This window comes from Pempheris klunzingeri, chromosome 15 (assembly GCF_042242105.1).
Source record: "Pempheris klunzingeri isolate RE-2024b chromosome 15, fPemKlu1.hap1, whole genome shotgun sequence".
NCBI lineage: Eukaryota > Metazoa > Chordata > Actinopteri > Acropomatiformes > Pempheridae > Pempheris > Pempheris klunzingeri.
The window spans coordinates 7,273,052-7,300,083 of record NC_092026.1 but is presented as its reverse complement, the minus strand read 5'-3'; the positions used below and the strand labels follow the sequence as shown (position 1 = coordinate 7,300,083).

The window sequence follows — 27,032 nt, the reverse complement described above, 5'->3', positions numbered from 1 at the left end:
TCCAAGTGTCAAGACTAATAACCAAAAATGTCAACCTGCTGGTGGCACTAGAGGTAAGGTCACCAAAGTCATTAGGAGCCACCTTTCAGGAAACACAAATGTCTGTACGAATTTTCATGGCAATCAGTTGCATAGCCCCAAAAGGGTAGGAAGAAATTAAGAAAAGAGACATTTGTCAGCTAGGATCAATAGTATAATTCTGATTCATATACAACAAAAGGATTAATATGACAATATTGTAGAACATCCTAAATGGTAGTGGGGTTACCTGGAATTCCTCCTGGGGATTTCAACTCCAGATCTCATATTACCTCTTTGTTGAAGTACACTCAAGACAGGTCAGGTCACTGAGGCACAAGCTTCCGCCACCACCCTGAATAATTCAGGGGAGGCCATGATGATGGTGTGTGTGTGTGTGTGTGTGCGCGTGTGCGTGTGTGTCCAACCTGTGCGTGCTGAGTGTGTACGTTGAGGAATCGAATCAGTAGAGTGTGAGTGTGTGAAGATGGGCGCTAACAGAGTGGTTTCCTCTGTCTTCTCGGAGAAGCCCTGTGGCCCACTTAGGATCGGCTTACAGATGTCTGACTGAGAGTGGATGGTTGAAAACTGACTCAGTGTTTTGGGGATGCTGTTTCTTTACTCCAGTGTTTGGGTGCACGAGCCAGTGAGCCCTCATCCACCTGTTGATTCAGGTGAGAGACTCTACATTAGACACATTGTGCATGTGTCATTTTTACACACGTTAAAGCTTATCAGCACGTCCTGAATAATGAATAATGACCTCTTATCTTTTCTGTAAGTGAAACACTTGTTTATCTGTAGCATTCAGAGCACATCACAACCGAACAGACCTGCCACGGTTGATCCTTTATCATAATAATACCACCACTGTGATGTGTGGGTGGATGAGTTACATAGTGCCAGAGCTGATGTCCTGGTCTGCGTGCGGATATACATACAGAATGTGTTTAAATATGACTCACCACACTCATACACACATGCATCATTATCCTCCTCATAAGGATTTCCTGTGAACACATGCTCATGCTGAGTGTGACAATCTCGGTCAGTAACGTATCCCACAAACACATAAAGTGGAATTAGGTGATGTGATGTGTAACCTGTGTGTTTTTGTTAAAAATGGTCTAAAACATGACAGAAGTTGCTGTTGTCACACAGCCACACTGGCTGTCGAGCGGTCATGGTTATAGCTGAGCTGCTTGCTATAGTTCAGTGTCGTCTTGGGTTGCAATGACGTCGGTCGTCCGATCACCAGTGACATAAGGCTCTGGAGTTACACCGCACAGGTACAGAGGGCGCACCCATACATCTTAATGTCATGAATAATGACTGAAGGGGTGAAGTCAGGATGGTGCACTTTGTTAGCTCCCACGCAGGTTTAGTCACTGACCAAATTGTCTGAATGGCTCCACCTCTAAACTTGGAAACTGTCATAATCTAGTGAAAAATTTAATTTATACTCACCTTTTTCATTGCAAGTTATAAGCACACTAAGAAATACTTTATAATGTGTAAGGGTCACAAAGAATTGTCATGTCGAGCAGACAGTTTTTGGGTTGTTGGAAGAAATATTTTTTCACTTTGGATGGATACTAGCAGTTTACTTCTTCTACCAGCATTTGAGCTAAGCTAAAACTAAAGACATTCAGTACCCACAGCTGTACCAGACACAAAGTCTTCAACATTTTGGGAAATATGCTTGTTTGCTGTGTTTGATATGTGATATTCCTTTATAACAAACAAACCCATTTCTGCTCTCATCATTAAATAATGCTCAAGCAACGATCTGCAGAAATGTAATTAACAATACTGTTTCTCTTCAGGGCGAAATAAGGATTCAGTTTGTTAATTCTGTATTAGTTGCTTGAGAAATAGTTAAGGTGTCATTACTACATTTTAGTGAAAGCAACATTTTGAAAAAGCTCACCCATTTTTTATGGCTGTCATGGCTTCAACTCTGCCATGTTTTTGTCAGGTCCTCCCTAATGTAGATCACCCAACCCTTTCCTCTCCCATTTCTGTACATTATATTACTCATTTTATCCCATATCCAACGACCCCTCCACCCTTCCTCTCGCTTCTCCTCCATGTCACATTGGAGAGTGAATAATTCATGTCTGGGTTGCTTGCTGGTGGAGATGAATCATGTGAGAGGAGCAGGATACACGTGCTCGTCTCACAGCGACACTTCTCTCCAAAGACCCTAGAACAGCGCAGGGGGGAGTCACTGTGCTCCTCCACAGCTTACAGTACCCTACCGACCACTACTACTCCATCCTGGCTGCACGACATTACCATCCCAGCGTTCATGACAATCGCATGTGAGCTCAACAGTGGTTTCTCAAAGCTTTCCCCACAAAGCTCAGGCATGGATTCATCCACAGAGACCGTGCAGCAGCTTCTCACTGTACATCTATGTACTTTATCTCCTGCACAATGTATGGCTTCGAGCCTTATGTCTCTAGAACAGTTTTTATATGCTCATATTTAGTTAACTGATCCCTTGGAACAGTAGATGTTGCTCATGTTAACATTTCAGATTAAACAAAAAAAAAACAAAACTCAAGGTCCAAATACAAGCTATTTCCAAAGCTCAGTTGTCATGGCGACAGCTCAATTGTCATAACTTACTGTAACTCAAGTTTTTAACAAGATGTTGTTATAACTTAGCTTCCCGTTCAACATTTTAAATAGTTTTAAGTGTTCCATAATTTTACTAAGATTAGTAAAAGTAAAACTAAGTCATCATTTTGCAAGTTTGAACTGTCACAGGACTGTAAGACACCCGTCCAGTCAGAGAGAGGCTGTCAGCCAGTAGTTGTGTACAGAAGGAACGAGGCACCCAGCGATGACGGACAGTTTTCTCATCACTGTCGTGGACTAGTCCTCCAATAGGAACATTAGTCAGGCAGCAGTTTATGTGTTGTGGGGGAGGGGTGGGATATTTGCAGTGGGATACTAGCTATTTTTGCTATTTTCTTCAAAGTTGCGGACTCTGCCTTTAATACTGGTGTAAGACAAAGCTGGTCCAAGAACTGCCTTTGTGAAGCCATAAATGCTAAAAGCCATTGCATCTCCATCTGTGGTTTTTAAGCCACATGTTGGAATCCTCCCACATGTTTTTTATAGTCTTTATATCCGTCTGTGATAATCTGAGGTGTCACCTTTTGTCAAATGCCAAGCGCATCATGATTGGCTGCTGAGGTACATCCTGTGTCGGTTCATTTGCTGCACACTTACGTAAGATAATTTCTCATAGTTGGGCTTTGGGAGGGTATAAAGACATTCAAAGGCTAAAGTGAAGCCACCAGTCAGTTTCAGTCAGCCAGTTTTGTCTAGTCTGAAGTCACCAGATTCATAGCTCGAGTCCATAACTCTGAGAATGAGGTGTTACCTATTAGCAGGTTTATGCTAACTTGTTGTAATCTGCTTTATGCCCGTAACCATTCTCTAACAATGTATTGGGACAATATGTTGTTCCAGTTTGCATGTTTGCGGTATGAAATAGAAAAAGTTTCACAGCTCCATGCTCTGCATATTCTGTCCCTTCACTCCCACACACACTTCTGTCTCTTGAGAAACTCCTGGCCTAAGTCTAGTTAAATGTGTCTCTGCATGCTTGTGTTGGTATAATTATTCACAGTATGTGTGTGAAAGTGTGCCTGTTCTTGTGTGTGTATTTTTGTGTGTGTGTGTGTGTGTGTGTGTGTGTGTGTATTCGTCTATGTGTGTGTACTCTTGTTTGCCTGAGCTCTGCAGTCCTCATACGTGTGTGTCCTGATACACACATGTACCTCACACCCAGGATCAACACACTATAGTGTTGATGGGCCCAGAACAGCTATTATTCATATGGAGGGACCTTCACAGTTTTTATGCTGTCACACTGTGTTATGATACTGCATGGCTTAGCAGCCTGAACTGAAAAGTTTGCTGTTTAACATTTGCTCTGGCTTACAACGATGCAGTGCATGTGCCTGATTGGAGGGATGCCACTTTTAGGGAATTTAGTTTATGGCATAGGCAGTATTTAATCTGAAAGAATCTAAGAAACAACAAGTAGTCACAGTTTCCAGTGTCTCAGATTTGGATTTGCCTTTCCTTAAACGAAACATGCTCATTTTCCGGTTCATACTTTTATTGTGGGTCAATTAGAATATTTTTATATGATGTAATGTTAAAAAACCACATTTTTCTCATATCGTGGATAATGCATACTGCTCTCGTCAGCCTCCTCCTGTCTCTTTAAGGTCCAATCCGCTCTGATTGGTCAGATCCCACAATCCTGAGCAGGCACCGCCCACCAACTCCCGCATCAGCTCCATCGTATCCGAAGGGAAAACACATTAGACACATTAGAGTGACATGTTTAATAAAATAACATGAAACACAGCAAAACTTACAGCATCCAGGCCTGAAGTCGGGTCACCCACAGCCAGTGTCATCCATCCTTGAGCTTGTGACAATAAAGACCCACGTTAAGAACGCAGTCCTGAGTAAAACTACCTGACAGACAACAACAGTCATGTTTTGCGGTCATTAAGGGGACTTTTCCGTCACAAGTCCATCCAAAATAAATGTGTTGGGTCTTCACTTCCTCAGATGGTGGGAGGACAACAACAGAACAATTTGCTTGCTTTTTTCGTACCTCCAGCATTTAGGTTTACCAGACAGCGAAATGGACTCAGGAAGGAGTTCACATGTTCAACAAACCCTGCATGTGACATCAAAACATGGTCCAAATATGAACACAGTGTTTTCCCACACATTTCTTGAAAGTTGGAACAGGATTTGTTTACAGCCTGTATGATCATCTGACTTCTCGTGCTTGTTGCCCCGTTGGACCCTGTTTAGCCATGTCGCCATAATCCAAGATCTGAGCCATTAACTCAAAAATAAAAGCCATGTTGTAGTGGAACGTACTTTCCTTTTAAATTGCAAGTTAGTCAGTATAAAACTCCTAAAACCTTTGCTGCTGATGCATTGTCAGCTCTTCGTATTCAGTTATCAAGTGTATAAATGATCTCAGTGGTAATGTCTCCTAATGCTCTGCCTCTCCTCTTTGTTCTCCCAGATTAGTCGCTGCTTGAGGCCTGGAGGACGGTTTGTCTCTGTCACCTTTGCCGATCCCTTCTTCAGGAAATGCCTCTATGCTCACACTGAGTACAACTGGTCGATTAAAAAGTACAGTTATGGGGAAGGCTTTGAATATTTTGTGTATGTGATGACCAAAGGAGAGGAGCTTAGTCCAGAAGATGCCGCTCTGGAGAAAAAGCTGCAGGAGGACACCAAATCCCCACCTACTAGTGTCACCACAACACAAAATGAGGATGAGGAAGACTTCCTGTCTAATATTGACTTGTGAAATAACTGGGATCACCTGAAGGAATCTGACAAATACATCATCCCTGAGATTTACAATAAGGTGTATACTGTGATAGGGACCTCAAAAACCTTCCTATGTTAACTTATTGTTATTAAGTAATTTTGAAAGAATTTGTTACCATGTATTTCTAATTACGGTCAGGGTATAGATGTCCTTGTAGACATCTGTGAGGAATGATTATAGTCTACTTGTTTTATACTGAATTTAGACAACACAACGCCAGGAACACTTAATACAAATATAATCACGCTGGCATGACAGCGATATCTATCGGGCTAAATATTCTGCAAATTTTTTAAGACAAGACAACAAGAATGTTGGTTTTTGACTTTTAACAGATGGTTTTTATATATTTAAAAAATCAGGGTACTTCAGAAAAGAAAAACTCAATTGAAAGACCTAACTAACTTATTTATTTTCTTAAAAAACTTAAAAACCACTGCTATGGTGGCAGAACTAGCCACAACCTTGTGTTGTTTTTTTTTTCTTTTTACCAAAAAGAGATCTTCATGTCTGAAAATGTATAGAAAAACATATCCCCACTATTTACCTCGTAATGTAACAAATGCAGAAAAGGTCACTTGCAAAATACAGATCACCGTAATGCACATACAGCGTCAGTACTGAATACATTTTTTTTAAATATATTTTTATATGATTGTATTATTTATACAGTCATTTTCATTGTAAATGCTGCAGAGTGATTTGTAGTCATACTTAACAGTGATTCATCATTTTCCTGTGTCTTTCATAATTTTCTGCAGCAGCTACCATCAGTTGCTGTTCTAGTGCAACTCATAATAAAATTTTCCATCTTTTATGAAGCAATTTTACACCCCAGTGTCCTTCACTGTTCTGTCTGCATCTGTGTCAGAAAGATTGACCAGTCTCTGATTCTGTGTTGCGCAATTTACAAGACAAACTGGCCTGTCCAGACACAGAACATAACGGCAGCTCCAGCCCACATGTCAGTGTTAAAGTCTATTAATCAGTCAGAGTCTTCCCTTCTGTTGTTGTTGTCTGTATCTGCCCCATGCCTGCTTTAAGTCCCAGACAAAAGCTGCTAATGGAGATACTTGTACGTACAAGTAAAAGCTCAGCCTGCGTGTTATTTGTTGAGGAAACATGAGATGAGTCTCGGGTCCTGTGCTCTCTGCTGCTTAAATATAGACCAGAAAGAGAGAGAGAGCCAGGCGTGCAGACAGACAGGAAGGCTGCTGACTGGAGGGGGGACCACATTGATAAAGTAGAAATCATTTATTTTTAATTCTCCTCTGAGATCTAATTACCGCCTATTTTTAAGACTTGGGGGAAAAAAAGGTGTGTGATTTGTCAGATGGTTCTTCTTTCGTTTTATGATTTTGTACTGGGGTAACCTGGTAGTTTGTTTAACTTTAACTTTGGTGTTGACAAAACAAGGTCTATTTAGTGACTTTTCTTGAGCTTTTGGTCATATCACACGATCATCCAGCGGAGATGGAGTTTGTGCCTCTTAGTTACTGTTTTGTGTTCTCTCCATCTCTGTATTATAAGATCCTGAAGAAGGCACCTATTCAGACTTTTCTGGCCTTTTGAAAAGTTTCACAAAGATGAAACCCCCATTGCTTAGAAATGTGCAATACAAAGAGTGATAGTTGACCATGTTTATAGCCAGAGGTGTCCTGTTTTACAGACATCTCTTTTACAACGGTGGTCTATGGAGAAAATGCTCTTGGGGCAGCAGGAGACGTTTTCATTGCAATACCGTAAGTGGCCACTGGGGAAAATTGGTGTCAAGGCTCCAGAAAAGGCCCCAAAGTTCAATCTCCTCCTCTATTAGGAGAGTAAACTCACATGCTGATGTTATATTGTAGCTGATGTCATGCAGTTAACGGGCCGAGTGCTTCAAGTGATGGGTGCTCATATTCACATCACTCGTGATTGGTTTGTTTGGTAATATTTTGCACACTTCAGATTTTCATTTTTGAGTGTCTTTTATAGTGAAGGATGATGTCACATTATGCTACTGCCCTATTTCCTTTGACTGTTATTGTGGCTTTGATGTGGTGGACTGTTGTATACTTTCCTGTTATGTACACACAATGTTGGGCATATTGAAATGTATCACTAGCAGACAGGGATGTCTCAGCCTCACTTACTCTGTATATCCCCCCGGGCCCTTGCATTGTCTCTGGTTTCCATGGTGACAATTGGGTGCAATGCCTGACTACCTTAACATGGGTCTAAAAAAAAAAAGAAAAGAAAAAGAAAAAACAGCCCTGTACCTATTTGGCCTCACAGGATGGATGACAGGAGGGTGCTTATGTAAGTGCCAGTGGGTTTGATATTGACAATAGAGGCTTAGGGGTGTAGCCCGGCCCCACTGCAGCGCTGGGACATGAAAGCACCCAATGGATTCAACAATGGAGGGTGGGTATGCCCCTGCTCATGGAGAGTTAGATTTTTCTGCTTTTGTGCTCCATTTTTCCCCCAAAACATTGTCATTTCCCCTACTTTCTCCTTTTGGACTAAGTTTAGTCTCACTTCCATTTCTGCCCTGTCAATATATGGGTATATTGAAATTCAGCAGTCCTTTTCAGCTCCCTTTGTCAGACTGACTGATGTGCAATGGCAGAGACCCCGACAGTGAGATTTAACTTGACTGGACTTAAGTTATATAACCACAGAACAGGGTACAGGCCTCATGCAGGAGAGGTTTAGTCATCATTTTCTCTGAAACGCAAACCTTTTCGTCTTACGTGCAGTATTTTTGTTTCTCCTGCTGATCACCTGAGTCATCCAGGTGTCTGAGGCCATGATTTGATAGTGAGTGCTATGTATTTATGTGTGTGAGATAGTGGAGCCAGAATTTTCTCTCCTGCTGCTAATTGTCCTCCATGCTCTGTTGCCCAAGGGCAGCAACAACACTAATCTACTGCATGCTCAATGCCTTTCTCTCTGTCTCTGTCTCTCTCCCTCTGTATTTCTGTCCCTCTTTTACTCTCACAGTCACTCTTCTCACCATCAGCACCACCCTGCCCTCTCTGTCTGCATCGATTGGCCTTGAGTGCTTTGGCGTGTGGGTGTTACGTGAGGGCTCATGTTAAAAGTTAAAAGTTAAAAGGTCGACTGCATGCTTTAACCAAAAATCCCTGGGTTTTATCTGCCACATTGTATGTGTTTGTGTTCAAGCTGAATCGCGACATAGCTAGGCTGCCTGTTTGTACCCCAATGACGACTTGCTGCAGCTGCACTCAAAGTTTCCCAGTGATTCTTAAAGAGACATTCTGATTTCTTTGCAATGTAACAGTGTCCCCAGATCTCGGCAAATACTTTGATGAGTATATCTTTATTACAGATAGTAATTATGGCCAAAGCTATGAAAATAGCTGTAATGAATTAGAATCTTCCTTGAACCTACACCCCATGTCTTTAGCCATTTGCTATAGACCAGCAAAGACAGAATGGGAATCACCTCCAGTTATTCTCATCAGTGGAAACCAATTTGCATTAGATGTAGCGAGGACTAAGAGAAGGCACTGCCGCTGCTTTCAGCAGTACTGTATATCTGCCCATCTCCCTTGGGGCAGCATAATGGCATAATATACTGTATGGCAGGCTTATGTAACTGGAGGAGGAATATTAATGGACGTCCACTCAGGATGGGGCAAAAGTGGAATCAGATCAAAGCTCTCTGTCCTCAATGCACACGCTCAATCTGAACCAAGAACTGAGCGTTGCTCTTAGCTGTATGTGTGTTTGTGTTTTTGAGAGATAACGGCAGAGGGAACAGTACAATGGCACTTAACATTTACATTGGTCTATCTGTGCTGTTGCTTTAGCATTTTGTTTGTTTTGCACACAAACGGCTGCATGTCGTTCACGCCCGTATTTCCATCCAGTCTTTGCGTGTGGTTACACAGTGACCATTAGGGAGGCATCTACAGCATGTCTGTGTTGACCCCTGTGTGGCCTGCGCACACAGCCCATCTGCCAGGTCAGGAAACAGGAGCCACAAAGACCCCGGGTTACATCTACAGCTCCAGCTAACAGTCAACTGACCTCTGATCCCGAAAGCTGCAAAATGATGACTGAATTTGTGTCTCATCAGGGGGCAGTAGCTCATTAGTAGTTGCCTGAGATGTTCCTAAATCCTGCACAAGAACATCAAGGATAAATGTGGCATTATTCTATCTTTGTATTACTGTCAACAAGATAGCTCAAAAGACTAACAATGATTTTCTCAAACTAAAATGTACTGACTGGAGCTAAACCCTCATATACAGTAGCCAGGCTAGTGGATCTTTGAGTGCAATGTTGATATTTTGTTTTAAGTTTTAAAAATCTCTTTACAATATGGAAGTTTGTCACTTTTCTACATCAACACAAATGAAATATTCATTGAAGCAATAGCAACAATAGTGCTACTTTGGGAAGATGCTTACTGGCGTTCTGAGGCCAGCAGCTGCTTATCTTAGTTTATCTTTAGCTTAGCTTTTTTGAGTTCAGCTTATTTTAGCTCAGTTTAGCTCAGCATAAAAACTGACAACAGAAACCTCTAGCCTAGACCACAAGTTTGCTGTTTTTACACTTTGGCTTTTTATGAATCAGACAAACATGGTTTTGTTCATTGGTGCAATAATGATGCAATAGTCTTTATGTGATTCATTAATAGTTTGTGAACAACAAGAGTTTAATGGCACAAAGGCACTTGGCAAAGGCACAGGCTACACTTGTTTTTATGACTAATGATGAAGTCATTGCTGATTTTGATCTTTCTAGGGGATTTATTGATATTAATGAAATATTCATTTACTTAAGCTTACTGTCTCTAGACATAACATTCAGTAATCTACAGGATTCTTGAAACTGAAAAGAATGCAATACTGCAGCACTGTTGGTAGTAAGGCTTACTAATTACTGTAAAAGTACATGTCCACAGTCACACTCATGACAGGCAGAGAGGCATGGAGCAGAGCTGACACAACTCAATATTTACCCAAATATGTCAGTCCGGTCCCGGCCTTCCAGGACTGCCCATTACTGTGAAAAGTGTAATTGGCCTTAGACAGACAGACACACACACACACACACACACACACACACACACACACACGACATCTACAACAACATGATCGATAGCACTATGTGTTCATTCAGTGCAGTGCTGATGTTATCAGGACTGTCAATAATCTCACTGATGGGAATGTGGTCGCTTCACTGATTACACTTTGTTGATGTTCTGTTATCAGAGTGAAGCGCAATCCAAAGTGATATGAGCGCCGTTGTTCATGTTTTGTTGACATGTAGCTTTTTATAGACGCGTGCTGTTCCTGTGGATGTTTTTCCAAACGATAAACAAATAAGATCTGTCGTATCTGCAGTATGATTTCCAGGAAAATTCTATGGTGTGATTACAAGGAAATGAATTTTTATTGAGTTGTTATCAATGCTGTGCGGGTTTGTGTACCACATTTGGAGGAGGGGGTGATATCAGCTGACACAATTTCCTGACTGACACCGCTGGCAAACAGCATAGTACAGTATTCTTCACCTTTTCTTCCACCTGACAGTTTCACCTGATTTCACTGATCTGTTGATGTAATAAAGCAGTGATTCCCAGCCAGGGTGTTTGTACCTCACAGGCATCTTCTACAGTTACCTCAGGGTACTTGGAAAGATTATGGAGTGGTTCAGCTAATGTGAAAAAAACCCCAGATGATTTGATGAAGAAAGATGTTTCCACATATTTGTGTTTAAGAGAAAAATAAGCAAATTACAAATGGCTGTGATGCTGATCTTTAGTCTGTTTCTTGTCACAGAGATCCACTCACTTCATTTGACTGCATAGTTAGCCCGAATCAGTTTTAGCTTCTTTTTACAGTTGTTACGATTGAGAGTATGCAGAAACTAGCGAGCAGAAAGCCAACAACAAGCTAAAAGTGATGGATAAATGTCTGATTTCTGACATCAAGCTTCAACACAGAGATTTATATATATATGCCACATATCCACCAAGTAGTTTTCTCTCTTCTGTCACATGCTCTTTAAAAATTTTATGAAGACCATCCCACCTATCAAAAGGGTACAACGAAGCGGAATTTGAGCCCCTCTGATAGAGCTGTGTGGGCACCTTGGACAAACAAAGATGGGAAGCACAGTCGGAAACCACAGCATGTGCTGTTTTTTTTTTTATTGTCCAGGTGACATATGGTTTTCTTGCATCAAGGTGGGTGAGTGTTGACTTTGTGTGAGAGCTACTGTGCGAGGACACTGTACATGTAGACATTGATAGATGATTGTGTGGATGGTCATGGCTCCCCCGGGGTCTGTGGTTTAATGGATTCACTAGCGTAGGCCAGCACAGAGCTGTTAAACAGCTTAACAGATGGATCACTGTTCCTTCCCTGCTCTTTAATTAAGGATCGGTTATTTACTGTCACTGAGGTAATGGCTGCTGACTCCAAAGGCTGCAAAGAAACGAGAAGACTTTTGCTTTCTGCAACTATGTGCATGTTCTGCTTCCTACAAAGATCTCAAGTTCTACGTTTTAACTTTCACTATGCTCAAATGAGCTGTCGTCTGATCTGTGTTCACTCTTTCTTATTGACTTTCATTCAGAGAACGAGGCCTCTGTTTGCCATCTTCCATTGAGTCCTTGGTGAAAATGTCTCAGGACAAAAGCCATACCAGAGAATCACATTTACATTTTCTTTCACCATTTATTAATTCACCAAATACAGTGAAAATGGCATCATAATATACAATGACTCATTCTTAGAATGTCATGACATTTTTGTTGCTTTTTTGCTTCATAAAACGATGTTTCATTATTGAAAATATTAAGGTTTCATGCACAACAAACCATATCCAGTTTCTTTAAAATAATGGTACAAAATAAACAAAATTAAAAAACAAAAACTGTAATGTCCAAAATCGGTCAAATAACAACGTGTTATTTGAGGATACTCGTAAACAGTGCAATATACTCTAAAACTGCCATTTTCTAACAAATTCATCAACGAAGCTCAAGTCACAGTATACGATTTCTTAATAATAGTTTAACATTGATGTGTGCAAAAACCCCAGACACATTCAGTTAGTCTTTAAAAAACACCCGACCTCTGATATAGAACGAGACCAGTCCACCGAAATCTTAGATCCGCCTTTGCGAAACCTAGTCTCATTCTGTATATCCTCTCTGAAGTAGAAATATTTTTGTTGATGAATTGTAAGACGATAGACTAGCATATCATTTAAATAACAAATATTTAGATATAAAAATACAAATATGACTTTTGTTAAAAAGAAGCGTGCCAGGGTAAGAGTAGTGGCACCTGTGTTGGCACCGGAGTGAAAGTTCATGCAAATAGATGGAGAAAAACTTATAGAGGACGAAACACGAAGAACTGCTAAATTAAATTAACCAAATAAATTTTTTTCCCATCAATTTCATGACTATTTTTTTTCTCAAATATTTACTATAATCTCCCCATCTCTGCTGGCCTCTGTAGATATCTGAGCATTTGAAAATGCAGAACAAAAAAGGAAGGAGGAAAAAAAAAAAAAGATATGTGCCGGTGTAGATCAGCTACATGGAGGTGCACAGCCTGCACCTTTAACCACTGATGCAAAAAGAAGAAGAAAAAGAGGAAGAAGAGGAAGAATGTAGCATGTGGTTCAGTTTTAACTTGTGGCCTAATGCTCTTTAAGGGCCAGAAACAAACGGGGTTCTACTACAGAAAATATTAACATTGCACCATCCTCGGATATATGTTTTTACATACAATGGGTCTCCTCTATTTAGTAGACTTGAGAGTTTGGTTGGTCTGTTTTTAAAAAGCGGCAGCAGCAACAGGAATGCATTGGACCAGTGCTGAAAAGGACAGCTCCCTTGAATGCACCGTCGCTGACTGAATCAACAAAGCAAAGCCTAAAGGAGGGGGGGAGGAGGAGGAGGAGGGGGAGGAGGGGGGCGTCTGAGAGCTTAGCCTACCTACTGTACAACTTATTGAAATAGGGCTGGGATTTAGCTTCAGCCTCCGGTTGCAGTGTTTTGTTGCTTACAGCGCTTTTGGAAAGGAAAAAGAGATGGTCGTGAAGTAATGACAAGTTCATCCATCATTAAAGTCAGCAGAGGTTGAGATACAGAGCAGGGTCCGCCATCTCAACACCTTGCTGCCCAGCAGTAGTTAAAATCGGGATTCGTTTGGAGAATTGCCAGCAATCCCATGATAAATCTTGGTCTCTTCCAGAGTCTCTCTCTCTCTCTTTCTCTCTCTCTTTCTCTCTTTCTCCTGCTTTCTTCACCATCTCTTCCTTCCTCATTTCTCTTCCTTTCAAGCCTTCTCCATTTTCCCTCCTGTTGCCTTATTATTAATTTTTTCTGCCGTTTCCTTCCCGTCATCCCATCCTCGCTTCGTGCCGTCGTTTTCTCCTCGAACATGCACAGCCGACAAGTGCTTCAAATCGGTGATCAAAAATTAAAAAGTCTGCAAGGCATCGTTCATGTTTACACGCCGGGTGAAGACTTGTCTGTCATCCCCTTCAGGACCTCGTCTATTCGGTCGTCCTCGATGACCACTGTGGGGAGAGAAAAAGGGGGAGAGGATGTTCAGTGAGACACAGGATGAGCTGCCCATAAGATCCCAGGCTGCAGCTCTACCAGAGGTCACCATTTCTCTCCTTAATGCTCCTTAATGGATTCTTTATTATGGCCTGTAGTAGAGGGGGGAGGGGGGGTATGGCGCACTAACATAACCAAAGCAAGCGAGAGAGAATGTGACTGGAGTGCGGCTGCAGGTGAATAAATAAATAAATTAAAGCACTATTGCAAATCCACGACCTCGAGTACGCGCACTTGGTGAGAACAACTCATCCCCGGTAATGGCGACGAGCCAGCTTTTTTTTTTTATTTTTATTTTTTTATCCTTTCACCTTAACCCCATTGTTTGATGGCTACAGCGGGGTGTGTCCTTGCATGAACATAATTTCTCGTGCATGCATGTAAACAGTTTTGAAAGTCGTCGACATTGTGTGGTGCATTTCTCAGACATGAAGACTGTGCAGATTATTGTTACAAAGCGCACCAAGAATGGCAAGAGATCATGTGAAAGACAAAAATCTCACTATCAATCAAATGCGTTGCAATACTCGTATATTTGTGCACGTTTTCTGTCTCAATACATTTCCACGCATCACTCGCAGTGACAGCGTGCGTAAAGTGTGGATTTTATTACATCAAACTCCATCATAACCATCATTTACCTCGCTTGGCCCTGCCGATCTGACCGAGCTTTGGGGGTCTTTTCCCCTGTGACGAGGCGAAGAAGGCGCTTGTGTCCTGCAGTCCGCAGCTAAAGGACATCTGACTGACCTCGCTGTCCGCCCCGTAGCCGCTCATTTTCCCCTCGTTGTACGGCAGCACCTCGGACATTGTGGCACGACGGAGAAGGATCACCAGCGCGGATTAAAAAGTAGATAAAAGTCTTCCTCGGTGGCTATACGTTCAGTACAGCCTTAGATCCCCGGTTTGCTGTGCGCAGGCTGCGGAGGTCGGCGTCTCTCCCGCTGGGATCCTTGGTGAGCGTGTGTGGATCAGGGGTGCCAGCGGTGTGAGGTCCGGGTGCTGTTGTGGTCTCTCTGTGCTCTCCGGTCTGGACGCGCTGCAGCTGCAGGTGGAGACGCGTGTGTGAGAGGGAGAGAGAGAGAGCTGTGTTCGCCTGTGTCGCTGGCTGATGTCTGGTGAGGAAAGTGGGAGATCCCGGGATCATAAAGGAAACCCAGGCAGAGCGGTGAAGTCATCCATCCGGGTTTGAAGCGCGTGTGCGTGCCTGTGTGTGTGCGTGCCTGTGTGTGTGTGTGTGTGTGTGTGTGTGTGTGTGTGTGCCTGTGTGCGTGCCTGTGTGCGTGCCTGTGTGTGTGCCTGTGTGTGTGTGTGTGCCTGTGTGTGTGTTAGGGGACTCCGGGAGGTAGAGGAGCAAGAGTGACCTCACCAGGTGAGAGATGAAATTGCACAAGTGATGGATTGATACTAAAGCGGTTTTTCAGGGTTTTCTTTGGAAGGTGAGAGGAAAACTCAGTGTTCTGCAGAAGCTTACTGTGTGTTTGGTGAACTGAATGGAAACTTTAGCATTTTATCTCCTATTTTAACCCGTCAGAATCTGATTCCAGGGTATCATTTCCTTCCATGAAATACTAAAGGATCACTAAGATTTAAAGGTAACTTCATGAGGAATGGTTACTGGTTCTGTGCATCAAATTATGAACTCTTTGTGTTTCTTTGCATAGTAATCACTACTGGAAAGAACATACACTCAATTTCCAGGTACCTGTGCTTCGATTTCTGTTTTATGTTACTTCATACATATAATTTACTACATTTCTAAGAGAAATATTATACTCTTCACTGTATATAGTACTGTATATTGTATATGCAATAATAATAATAACAACACTTTGAAATCTATTTTTGATACAATTTTTGTACTTTTACTGTAAAAACAAGCTGGGCCATGGAGCTTGAAAGATGCAGTTGTTTACCAGACAGGAAGAATACGACAAAAAAATGCAGTTGGTTGCATTATGTGAAATGTAGGATCTAGGGATTCTGTAGCACAACCCATGTGTACTAAAACTCAGGATATCCAGAACTTCAGCTTCTTTTTTGATTTTGACCATTGTGAGTCCTCTAACTTCATGACAGTGAAACACTAAATCACTGGATTGCCCCTTTAAAGTGTCACAGCAGCAGCAAAACAGATGCATAGTTGGTTGTATGAATAAGAGAAATAACCCCCCAAAACTGGAAACATTAAATTATGATAAGGCTTATATACATTATGAGCATGACAAGCATGCCAAACAACCATTACACTCTTTACATGATGACATCATATACATTATTGACTTTCTGCAAGTAAGAAACAATAGAAACAATAAACTAGAAATACAGAAATATACAGCATGTGTTGATTTCAGCACCACGGACAGAGCCAGCATTATTTATACATTAGCTGCATTTGAAATTACGTCATTCTTCCCTGCCTTCTTTTTGTTGCAGCCTGTGTTACAACATGCTGTCCTCTCAGCATATGGTGTCTCATAAAAAGCTAAAATAATGAACTGACAGAAAGCCTATTATTGGACCGAACTTGTCTTAACAACTCGGGCCAGCTGACTTGTCTATAAACATGTAATAACCTTTCCATTGAAGCTTTGTTCCTCTGTTTTAGCAGCCAGCCTGCATAGCTGACCGGTGAAAGTGACCAGCTGACAGTCTTGACATCAGTGCTGTTGGAAAAGCTCTTGGGTTTCCTGCGGGGATGAGACGCGGGGGCGGCTGCGGAGCCAAAACGAAGCGAGCTGCTGCCTGCTTGGCTGGCTTCCCACAGAACCATGGCCCATATAACCCACTGTAAAACAAATGACTGAATCCACAGTTCTGTTAACCATCAGTTTACAAGTCTGTCATCCCAAAAATATTATTGCAATATTATTTCCATGCATGAAGAAGCCGTCTGAGCGGCTGAAGTGAGGATGTTACTTGTTGATGGATTACAGTTCAACGTAGCCAACTGCAACAAGTTATCTCCATCCAAACTTCACTTGTCTCTAAAATGGATCCACATTCAGTGTCTAAGGCTGTATAATGCGTCAGAGATCACTCTGTCTGAGTGTAACTCCCCAGGGATAACTAACAAAGCTCCTCCTGCCCAATAAACTGCAGCCTCCAGCTGTCACCAAGCGGAGCAGTTGATTCATACAGGGATTTCACATGATGTCATCAGTCAGCGACACAGTTGGAGGCTGTGGGGAAAAATCTGACCTGCTGCCCCACATGGTGCCAGGTGCTGCACCATGTCCACTATATAGGGGAGAAACATGCATGTGTTACACCAACTGGACACCCCTCTTTCTTACCTCCTCCCCTAACAATTCACCGCCTCGTACATAATGTTGAACCCTTCATGCTTAAGTGCAACGACTCCTCATTTAGACCGTCTCTGTTTAGTTCGATTGATCTTTCTCAGTCCACATGCTGGGATTTCACATCCTCTGCCCCCTTCTTACTCTTTCTCCATCTCCACCTCTTTAGCGGGCAGCACTTCTTAATGATCAGGCTCACTCAATCAGTCATTCATCTCTGACAAGGGCACTCACCCTTAAGAAATATGTGTGTGTGTGTGTGCTCTTGAAGCACTGCCTCCAATTACAAATGAATCACCTTGCTGAGTCACTCACCCCCCTCCTCATCTCTACCCTGGAGCAGGCCAAGCACTGCCGAACTTACACACACAAACAAACACACATTGTATACACACACCATGTTCCTCCTTGGGGAACACTAACTGAAGAAAAAACCCAATAACAAGCTCAGAGCTAGGAGCCAGGATCAATTCCCTGAGTATCAGCTCTTCGGATTTGTCTGTGTGTGTGTGTGTGTGTGTGCGCAGGTATATATTTCAGGGAAACTAAAAATGTAAGTGAAAGGACAAAGAGGAGAGACACACACCATCTGCAGTCATGGACCAAATGAAAGTACCGTGTATATCTGCTCTCCTCGTCATGAAGATTAATGCTGTTTGTTCTCCTGCATAAACATCCTCCAATAGATTGTGGGAACATTGGCAGAGCTCCCGTCCTTGGATCAGTGAGCACACAGCTGAGACAGAAAAGCTCACAGCTGTAGTCTGAAGCTACACCGAGGCAGCTGTACGCTCCGCCTCCCGCGCCTCATTCACCGGGGAGGCCAGAGCCGTGATCAAAGGTGAATGTTTCATGTTGTTTAGCACCATGTTGGTGAAGTGTGTGGGTGATTTTAAAAGCAATACTTGTCTCTGAATCACCTGTCACTTTTCAGACAAAACATATGATCGGTTTATAATATATGATGCATATATGCATATATACCCAAATGTATTTGAAGCAGTTAGAACTATAGCCACACTTTAATCAGCCATAATATTAAAATCAGCTTACATAATTATATAATGTTGACAGGGTCCAATGAGTACATTTTGTTTCCAAAATGTCTGGACCTTTATTACTTTTATATGTATTTTTCTGTGCAGATCACAGCTCACAGATCTTATAACAAGCAGTAACTCCCAACTTCTTTAGCATGTGACCCCTTTGAACAAAACATGGCTACCCCACCCCCATCCCACCTTTGTAGTACAACCAAAGCAGTGTTTGTTTTGTTTTAGTTGAAGGTGAAGCAATCAATAATTTTGTATTAATGAATCAAATTACCAGTGGTGTGGTGGTTAGCACTGTTACCTCACAGCAAAAAGGCTCCAGATTTAAACTAAACAGCTCCTAAAAAACAGTTTGCAGTTTGAACCTGGGGTCTTTCTGTGTGGAGTTTGCATGTTGCTTGTGTTGGTTTTCGGTACTCCAGCCCCCCTCCCCTCGTACCAAATGGATAATGAATGAACGAATGTGAAAGGTGTCACTGAGACTGACAAGCCCACAGAGAATTATGACCCGCCTCTGCAATTCCCCTCATCTCTGTGGATCATTTTAAGCATCTTTCAGCTCATTGTCTTGATTTTACAACCAACATTACAGCTTTACTGTTTTGGCTCACTCTCACTGCTCTCATCAGCAATGTTTCCAGCAGCAGCAGGCAGCTGTTTTCAGTGAAATAGATCTGATAAGCCCACTGTACACTACCTGCTCAGCACTAAAGAGCACACTGACAAAGTTAGAGGCCAGCTGGTGAACATAGTGGAGACCTAACAAGCAAAAAGCACAAAGAATATTGGACTCTAAATAGACACCTATGGCCCTTGTGTCTGTTTAAATTAGCAGCTGTTGGGTAACAGTTTCACATAATAACCTGAAGTGATAATAGTGGCCAAAACATCCGTTAGTACATCCGTTTGAATACTTTTTAGAGGGCTTAAAGGTAAAACTATCAAGTAATTATCACAAAAGAAAGAGCAGGACAAAGTCTGAAAAACTAAATGTCATCTATCCTGTTAATCGTATGGCGATCCCTCAGATTCACCTTGTGACCTCATAGGGATCTGGACCACTGCTCCAGTGGAACCTATAGCCATACAGACGGTTTTGTTTTATCAGCTCAGGGTTTGAGGTGCTGCTTCTGAGATTTCTGCTCCCGTCCAAATACAATGTAAGTGAATAAAATCTTAATTGAGGTGGTCACAGCTGTGAAAAATTGCATTTAAAAAAATCTGCAGCAATATCTCATTGCAGATTCGATGTCTTGATTGCTCTTGATAATCCACAAACCTCACCGTCAGCTGCTGCTTTTAACTGGGGGAATAGTCCAAATGAAACTGACTGTTGTTTTATAGATTATCCAGAGTAACCTGTGCACCAACTCTAGTAACATGTTTTGCTGCTGAATTTTAAAAATGTTTTTCAATGCTGTGGGCACCATTCACCAGACGGATATCTCAAAACCTGAGCAGATAAAACCAAGATTACTTGCATGACTAAATACATAAGCAAGGACATGTTTTTTGTTGTTATTTGTTTCTGAAATTTGGAGATCTGTGTCCATTTGTCTTTTGGTTTCTGATGAAAATACAGACAAGTGAAAAAAATGGAATATAGTTCAGAAATACATCCTCTCCCTGACAGGATTTGAATGTTTTTCCTTTGCTCCATTAGATTTACAGTATTTTTGCATTCAGAACTGTGGGTCAGGTGAATAAAAACAGTGCACTCTGCTCAAAGTGAAGGGCCAAATAGAAAAATGGACCAGTGTGTATTTCCCTATGATACCATCCCTGTCTGTCCCTCCTCAGGGAGGGAGCGCTTGGTTTGCTGATGAGAAGAGAGGCACTGCAGTCACACTACTGTTACAAAGTAGGTCACTTATCCCACGTTTCACTGCATGCCCAAGCAGATGGGTGACAGCGGTAATTGGCATCAGGGACTGTAGCACGCTGTGATGGCTCTCTCTCCTGAGATACCGCATCTCTACCTTTTCGTCCTGCTGTCTGTTTGAGTGTCTGCTAATGCCAAAGTTAAAAAAGCCCCCTCCACCCCACCGCTCCCTGCCAGCACAGAAGGTCATGGTGTGTCCAGATTTCAAATATTTATCCAAACTTTTTCTGCAGATCTGGAGCGATGCCAATTTCATTTTACTCTCTAACGTGTGTTAAATACTGCATTTGGCTCCATCTGCTGTGGTTTAGCAGAACTATGACACTTTTTGAATGCAGTAAAACACACAAATGTAAATCCCTGGCAATGTATTAAACAAATAAACACTCACAAAACAGGATAATACAGTAACACATTTGTACATTTTGTACCACTCAAATTACTCTCAGGAAAATGATACTATAGCTCCATCGTACTACAGAGTAAAAGCTACATTTCGTTGGTCAGATATTTAAACTAAAATATTGGCCAGTAAAATGTTTGACATGATGATGGCGCTAGATGAAAAGTCAGGGGATCATCCACTTTATAACAATTCAACCTGGGGAGGACATTTCACTCAAAACCACAAATGTGAACCTCACGGTGGCGCTAGAGGAACAGTCAAGGGGTCACCAAAATCAGTAAGATCCATCCCCTGGGGGAACACTTCATGATAATCCATCGAACAGTTGAGACATTTCAGTCTGGACCACAATGGTGGTGTGGACCCACAAATTCCCAGTATTCCCATTAGTATGACAATATTAAAAGTCATGATAATTACTAGCCAAACTAATGCTGCCATTAAATCCCTGTTTTTCAAACCGGTACTCCTAATATAACTTAACCACCACTGTCTGCACCCTCATCATCACAAACCAGGGGCTACACCCATGAAGCACAGCCAATTAGGGAATCATCATATCATCTAAATTGTTTGTCAGCTATCAGAAGGGATTAAACAGGCTATCACAGCATACATTAATTGCATGTGACTTGGAAACCATCCACTGGAGTCAGTGTCCTCCCTCACTGTCAGCAAGTGCAGCGTCTGGCTGACCCCCTCAAGTGAAGAAAGATGGACACCTAGTGGTGGAGTTTTATATCATAGTTCAGATGTAGTGAAATAGGCCTAAATTAAGTAATTGTGACTGAACACAGGGTAAACAGCTTTAATCTCTCTATATTAAACAGTACATACATTACAGCAAACGATCTTTATAGATTTTAGATACATTTTCATGGTATTCACTCTCTGATATGAGGTTATTCCACCTCTCTTTTGCTGTAATGTCTCTTTATTCTCTCAAATATTCAATTAGACTGGAGTGAACAAATCAAATGCCGCTGTTTTTTCCCATGGCCTCAGAGGTCTACGAGGGATACAGTAATAGTCTGTCCCCCCACAGCCACAGCTGTTGTTCTGCTGAGAGAGCTCATGAAGAATTTGTCAAAGTGAACCCTTACGACCGCTGAGGAAGATTTATGAGATCCTGTGTCTCCCACCTGCTCCTTATTCACCCCCACTCAGGCCATATGCCCCGCTCTTCACCTTGTGTCGCCCCCCCCCCCCCCCCCCCCCTCCTCCTCCACCTCCCCAGCCTCCCTCTCACACACGCCTATTAGTTTTTCCATTCTGTGCTACTGCTGAAAAAAAAAAATCTGGAGGTGGCTTTTCATCTATCTGCCCTTCTCCACATCTTCTCACTGCTTGTTAGAGATGACAGAAATAGTAAGCTTGGTGACTCACCACGCCAAAGTCTTTTCAGACACCAGGTGTTCTCAACAAGCTTTTGTTCCCATGGAAAAATAAAATAAATAAATAAAAAACATCATGAATTGATATCATCTTGAGAGTCCTGTGAAACACGTGTATCTATTCAGACATGAACTACTTTCCTAATGTTTAAGAGAAGCTATTTGATGCAGCAGCTGCTCACATGTCTGTGGCTCATTCAGACACCGAATCATATACGATCTGTACATACAGACATAATCAGCATAATGCAGCATTACATGTTAGCCTCACACCGCTCTGTATACCCAGACTTTTTTATTACCGCTCCATTTCTAAAACAAATTTGAAAAGTGGATGAGCCATTAAGCACCGTGTATCCATGGTGATACTGACAGCAAGCAAAGTACACGTGATTCAAAGAGTGATGCTTTATTCCGTCTCTGTCAACAAAGCAACATTTTAGACACTCTCACCAGCCTGCAGTGCGCTGAGTACACCTTAACACTATAGCTTGGCACTAAACGTACTTTGTTTCAGTAACTTCCAGTAACTCAAATGTGCATGAAAGTGGTTGAAACAAAAGCTTAGTTGCTGATGATCAGACTTCAATTAATCAGATACACATAATCACTCTAAGACAGCAGCAGCTACATAAATTATCAGTATAAGGCACAGACCAAACATGTAGGAAAATAAACATCTCAGTTGCATAAATGTACACCCCTTTTTCCAATTACTTAATTTTCCATGTACAATTACAAATAAAAGTCACTGATATTCTGTCATGGACAAAGCGTTTGCACAATATCCTTCTGATTCACATTTTATTGGTACACAAAGTATGTCCTTTATGTCTTTCTTTACAGTAATAAATTATTACCTTTTGCCCTTTTTAGGTGTGAGTGCAGCACTTTAGACCTTTGAGTTGTAAAGCTGGAGCAGTTTGTATGGTAGTGAAGTTCCACTGAGGTCATATGGTCGCACAGGTGCCTCAGACGTGGTAGAGCGGCACCACTCTGCTGATGTCCTGTCTGCATATGGGACATCTGCGGTGTGGAAGAGCCTGGTAGCATCTGTGGCAGCAGCACACATGTCCACAGTCCAACAGAATACAGTCACGTGGCTGACTGAGGCAAATCACACAGGCGTTCTCTATGTGTTCCTCCACCCCGTGTTGAGGGGCCTCGGGGCCCATCACTGCAGCACGGCTTCTCGGGGCTTCCGCCTGCAGTCTTTCAAATTCCCTTCTCTCCTGCTCCCGCTCCCACCGGACTTTTAGCTGGAGGTAGTAACGCCGCCCGACCCAGAGGAGGACCGCTGCTCCTGCCATAGCAGACACAATGGCCAGCACCTTCCACCAAACAGCCATGCTTTCTTGCTCTCCTCGCAGTGTGTCAAAGCCCGTTATGCTCAGAAAGTACCCAGAACCATTAGAAGGGGGTCGAAGATTCAGGGTGCCATCTGTGTCCAGTATTAACTCACCTACACCTGTAAGAGTTGTGCCCACCTGCAAAAAAGACAAGAATATTTGTGAAATGTATCACTGAGATTGTTTTATTTGCCCTCATGGTGACCAAAAAAAAAAGCTTTGTCAAATAAATACAAATTCATTATTGAGTTACAGAAGTTAGCAATATTTGTATGTGATCTAACAACTGACTTTGAGCATTTCCTCGGTCTCCAGTTGCCCTTTAAGCTTCTCCCCACTGAGGTACTGTCCCACGATGTCACCCAAGCCGTAATTGACCTGGTGGAACTTCTCGTGGGTGATCTCCATGTGCTCTCCAGAGGCCTGCAGAGGGCACAGGACTTTGACTGCAGTCTCATCTGATCCCACTAACACAAAGGGCACAGCATTCACTCTTTGGTGCAGGAGTCGTTCACTGTCCGTCCTGCAGCAGGCAGAGGAAGGACAAATAGACAGATATTCATCTGGTAGACAGAAGTTCCACTATCTTCCTAATGATGCCTCATCTATCATGAATACCTGAAGTTAGACAGGCAGGAATCAGATTTGTTTTCAATATATATCATATAGGGTGTCCTGATATCCAGATGGCTAAAGAGTAATATCACCTAGTCTAAAAATCTGGCTTATCAGTGACAACATGCTTTTTCCACAGCGAGTGCAGTGATGCTTTTCCTCCCTCTATTCTCTTTCTTTCCTTGTTTCCTGTCTGCCTCTAAACTGCCCACTAAATGAAAAAGATGCCAAAAAAGATTATAAACTATTATCAGCGGTCTCACCAAGTGCGTGAAAGGCCGTTCCACACCAGCCTGTGTTCTCTCAACATGAATTTCTGCATCACTCCAACAATTTCTTTTTGGAAATGACTCCTCAGAGGCTCGCCCACAGGTTGCACAGCACCTACAGTACATATATACACATAATAGGGAATAAGACGCAAGGATTATGTACCTATTTTTCAGTGGAAAGAATATACAATCAGCTGTTGTCTGTCTTAGAAACAGTGAGACCCGAATTACCTTCGATTACAGCGTACTGTAGACATGCTCCTGGAGTAACTTTCAAAATGTCTTTAAGTTTTCCATCTGTGGTGAAGTGTGGAGCATCCTGACAACACAAGACACAGACATAGCGTTGGTGAATACTCGATTCTGATCACAGAATCAATCCAATGCCAATCACAGCATTCTATGGTCTGTTATTTCTGTATAACAGACTGTTACTATGGATGCCGTTCTGATAGCGGAAGCCATAAAATCTTTTTTAAATCAATAAAATTGTTTTTAAGTCAGTATTTTGTCTCAAACTATTCATTTCTTTAGTATGAAACTATTTAATAAGCGACAAATGTGCAGTGGGCATTATTGCAAACCCCAACAGGGCGATGCAGGATGCGAAGCCGAGGGGTCTTGAATCATCCTGAAGGCGTTTGTTTTGCAATAATGACCAACTCGCTGTAAATCATACCCTACACAGTAGATAGATTTCAGATTTTACAAAATTGAACAGTGAATGGCAAAAATCTCTCGTGTTGCACTGGTTCCAAATCTTGAGGATGTGAAAGAAAAATTCTGCACAGTATTTTTGGCTGTTTCCAATTCTTGTTTCTTTTCTTCTCAGTCATTGCATAGTCTACTTCTTTAGTTCTCTAAAAAAAAATAAAACAAAACGTACTCTATGCAACTTGTGAGGAGGGGTAGCAAGTAGACACTGCTTCACTCACAAGCCTAATAGGTTGGAAACAACTGGCCAAGAAGTTTGGCCTCAAGTCAGAGGCATTATCAGAGCGTCGATCTACCTAAAAAGGATTTAACGCAGTATGTGAAAGGTGAAGATTGTTTATGTGGTTTCACAACTTATCTTTCTTCTTACTAAGGAGTGGCCAACAAAAAAAACGTAAAACATGATCAGCAACTGACATCAAGTTTATCTAGTGTTGTCCGACTCTTCTTGTAGAGATAGTAGCAGATGCCTGTGAGAGCAAGGCTGGACCCAAGACACACTGCCTCCGAAATCTTCAAAGGAAATCCATCCATCTGGGTCTCCTGTCACTGCCCCAGGAGCAGAACTGCACAAACATATGATATGCAGGAAGGTAAATATATTAAACGGTCTTGTTTCACTATAAATCCACAGGTGCAAGACAAATCGTGACTTTACTGTGACATACTTTGTTGTATTTACAGAGTGTGGAGCATTAAGTGTTGATTGATCTGAGGTTGAAGTAGAATGAATAATACAGTAACATATGATACAGCTGCCTGCTAATACATTGATTCCCCTGCCATACAATTTGCATTACATTATTTTGCAATAGCCAGACAATGCAAGATGTACACAATATGAATAATGTTTCGAATAAAGCTAGAAATGAACAGCCTAAGGAAAGTGATCGTTTATCAATCGAAAAATCGGGTGTTACGCTCTGTGGCTCAAATACAGATAAAACTCCAAAAACAAACCCCAAATGTGACGGTAAAAGTAAGACACAAGGGCCAGAGAGACAAAGGTTGCTCTTCATGACAGAAACACCAGAAACACTCAAACTTTAGCTAGCTTGTTTTTAGCGTTGTTAGTATTTGAATCCCTTGCAAAGCAGCAGTCTTATCTTAAAGTCAGCGAAACAGTCTTTCTTAATAGTGCCATTGCGAGATGTAATAACATGATGAAAGCCCATTTTCTGCACTCTGAGCGTGTTAATTGAAATTATTTTCTTTAAAATATTGGTTAGCTTGCGTTAGCTGCTAGCCAGCTACAGTTGCTAGGGTAGCAGGGGAACCTAGAGTGACCTCTAAATGTTGTTTTTTACTACCTGTCGTTCGCTAAACATGATTGCAATCACAGGTCATTAAGAAGAGTACATATGTCTTAACTATCAAGTACCATTAACAATAAATCTGTTTTCTTTACCTGCCGGAGAAAAGAAATCTCTCAGGTTGACATATCCGGATAAGGTATCGTTTGTGTCACGTGACGAAGAGCAACCTCAAACCGGAAATGCGTCATCTAGAGTAGTAGCTTCTTAAAAGGTAAAACAGTCCCTTGTCCCACACAGAAGGCAACAGCATCCTCGCTTAAACAAGCTAATTCAGATTCAAAACGCTATGATAAAGAGATGCTGTGAAGTTGGCTGCACCAAGATTTAATCCCACACCGATGATCTCTGGTTTGTTCCCCTGTCCTGTCCTGAAAACAGCAGGTTGGCTCCTTTGATACACCGAGATCGGTTAAAAATACACGTATGAAGCCTAACGTGATTTAACGCTACACGTATCAAGTGAAAGTACCAGTGAAACCGTATCAGAAGATGAACTGGTTAAAACAGTTGAACGTGGAGGGGAGACGCCGCTCGGCTCCTGCCTGCTAAGCAGACTGTGATTACTCTGGGCAGTAAGCATGTAAGACAATATAATATCTCTCAATAACGTCATATTTATCGCCTTTTCCCAGAGGATCGGGCTCTGAATAAGTCACTATGTGTATCCATCCTAGCAAACGGTTATTTTTGGCTTACCATAAGCCCACAGCATTTGAAG

At 42.0% G+C, this 27,032-nt stretch overlaps 3 protein-coding genes across 3 annotated transcripts in view; 1 reads left to right on the top strand and 2 right to left on the bottom strand.

The window, feature by feature from the left end:
• Positions 1–5,395, top strand: part of ece2a (endothelin converting enzyme 2a) — a 68,796-nt gene extending 63,401 nt beyond the window's left edge. The window contains exon 4 of the mRNA XM_070845723.1: positions 5,096–5,395. Coding sequence (XP_070701824.1) covers positions 5,096–5,386 — 291 coding nt within the window. The 3' untranslated portion in view covers positions 5,387–5,395. The remainder of the gene's footprint in view (positions 1–5,095) is intronic.
• A 7,988-nt stretch (positions 5,396–13,383) lies between these two features.
• Positions 13,384–15,017, bottom strand: camk2n1a (calcium/calmodulin-dependent protein kinase II inhibitor 1a). Its single transcript, XM_070845612.1, has 2 exons — positions 14,654–15,017; positions 13,384–13,969 (listed from the first exon to the last, which is right to left on the bottom strand). Exons 1-2 carry the CDS (start codon positions 14,820–14,822, stop codon positions 13,899–13,901), a joined length of 240 nt encoding a protein of 79 aa, XP_070701713.1. The 5' UTR covers positions 14,823–15,017; the 3' UTR covers positions 13,384–13,898.
• A 7,424-nt stretch (positions 15,018–22,441) lies between these two features.
• mul2 (mitochondrial E3 ubiquitin protein ligase 2) lies at positions 22,442–26,482 on the bottom strand. Its single transcript, XM_070845204.1, has 6 exons — positions 26,407–26,482; positions 25,416–25,564; positions 24,516–24,603; positions 24,276–24,396; positions 23,689–23,920; positions 22,442–23,535 (listed from the first exon to the last, which is right to left on the bottom strand). Exons 2-6 carry the CDS (start codon positions 25,530–25,532, stop codon positions 23,020–23,022), a joined length of 1,074 nt encoding a protein of 357 aa, XP_070701305.1. The 5' UTR covers positions 25,533–25,564; positions 26,407–26,482; the 3' UTR covers positions 22,442–23,019.
• Positions 26,483–27,032: the final 550 nt, after the last annotated feature.

Excerpts from the sequence above, each read along its gene's own strand:
- mul2 (XM_070845204.1), bottom strand. The coding sequence starts at position 25,532 with ATGGATGGATTTCCTTTGAAGATTTCGGAGGCAGTGTGTCTTGGGTCC. Across the intron at positions 24,604-25,415 it reads CAACACTAGATAAACTTGAT|GATGCTCCACACTTCACCAC; the intron begins GTCAGTTGCTGA and ends TTGTGTTGTCAG. Across the intron at positions 23,536-23,688 it reads AGACCGAGGAAATGCTCAAA|GTGGGCACAACTCTTACAGG; the intron begins GTCAGTTGTTAG and ends TCTTTTTTGCAG.
- camk2n1a (XM_070845612.1), bottom strand. The coding sequence starts at position 14,822 with ATGTCCGAGGTGCTGCCGTACAACGAGGGGAAAATGAGCGGCTACGGG. Across the intron at positions 13,970-14,653 it reads GATCGGCAGGGCCAAGCGAG|TGGTCATCGAGGACGACCGA; the intron begins GTAAATGATGGT and ends CTCTCCCCACAG.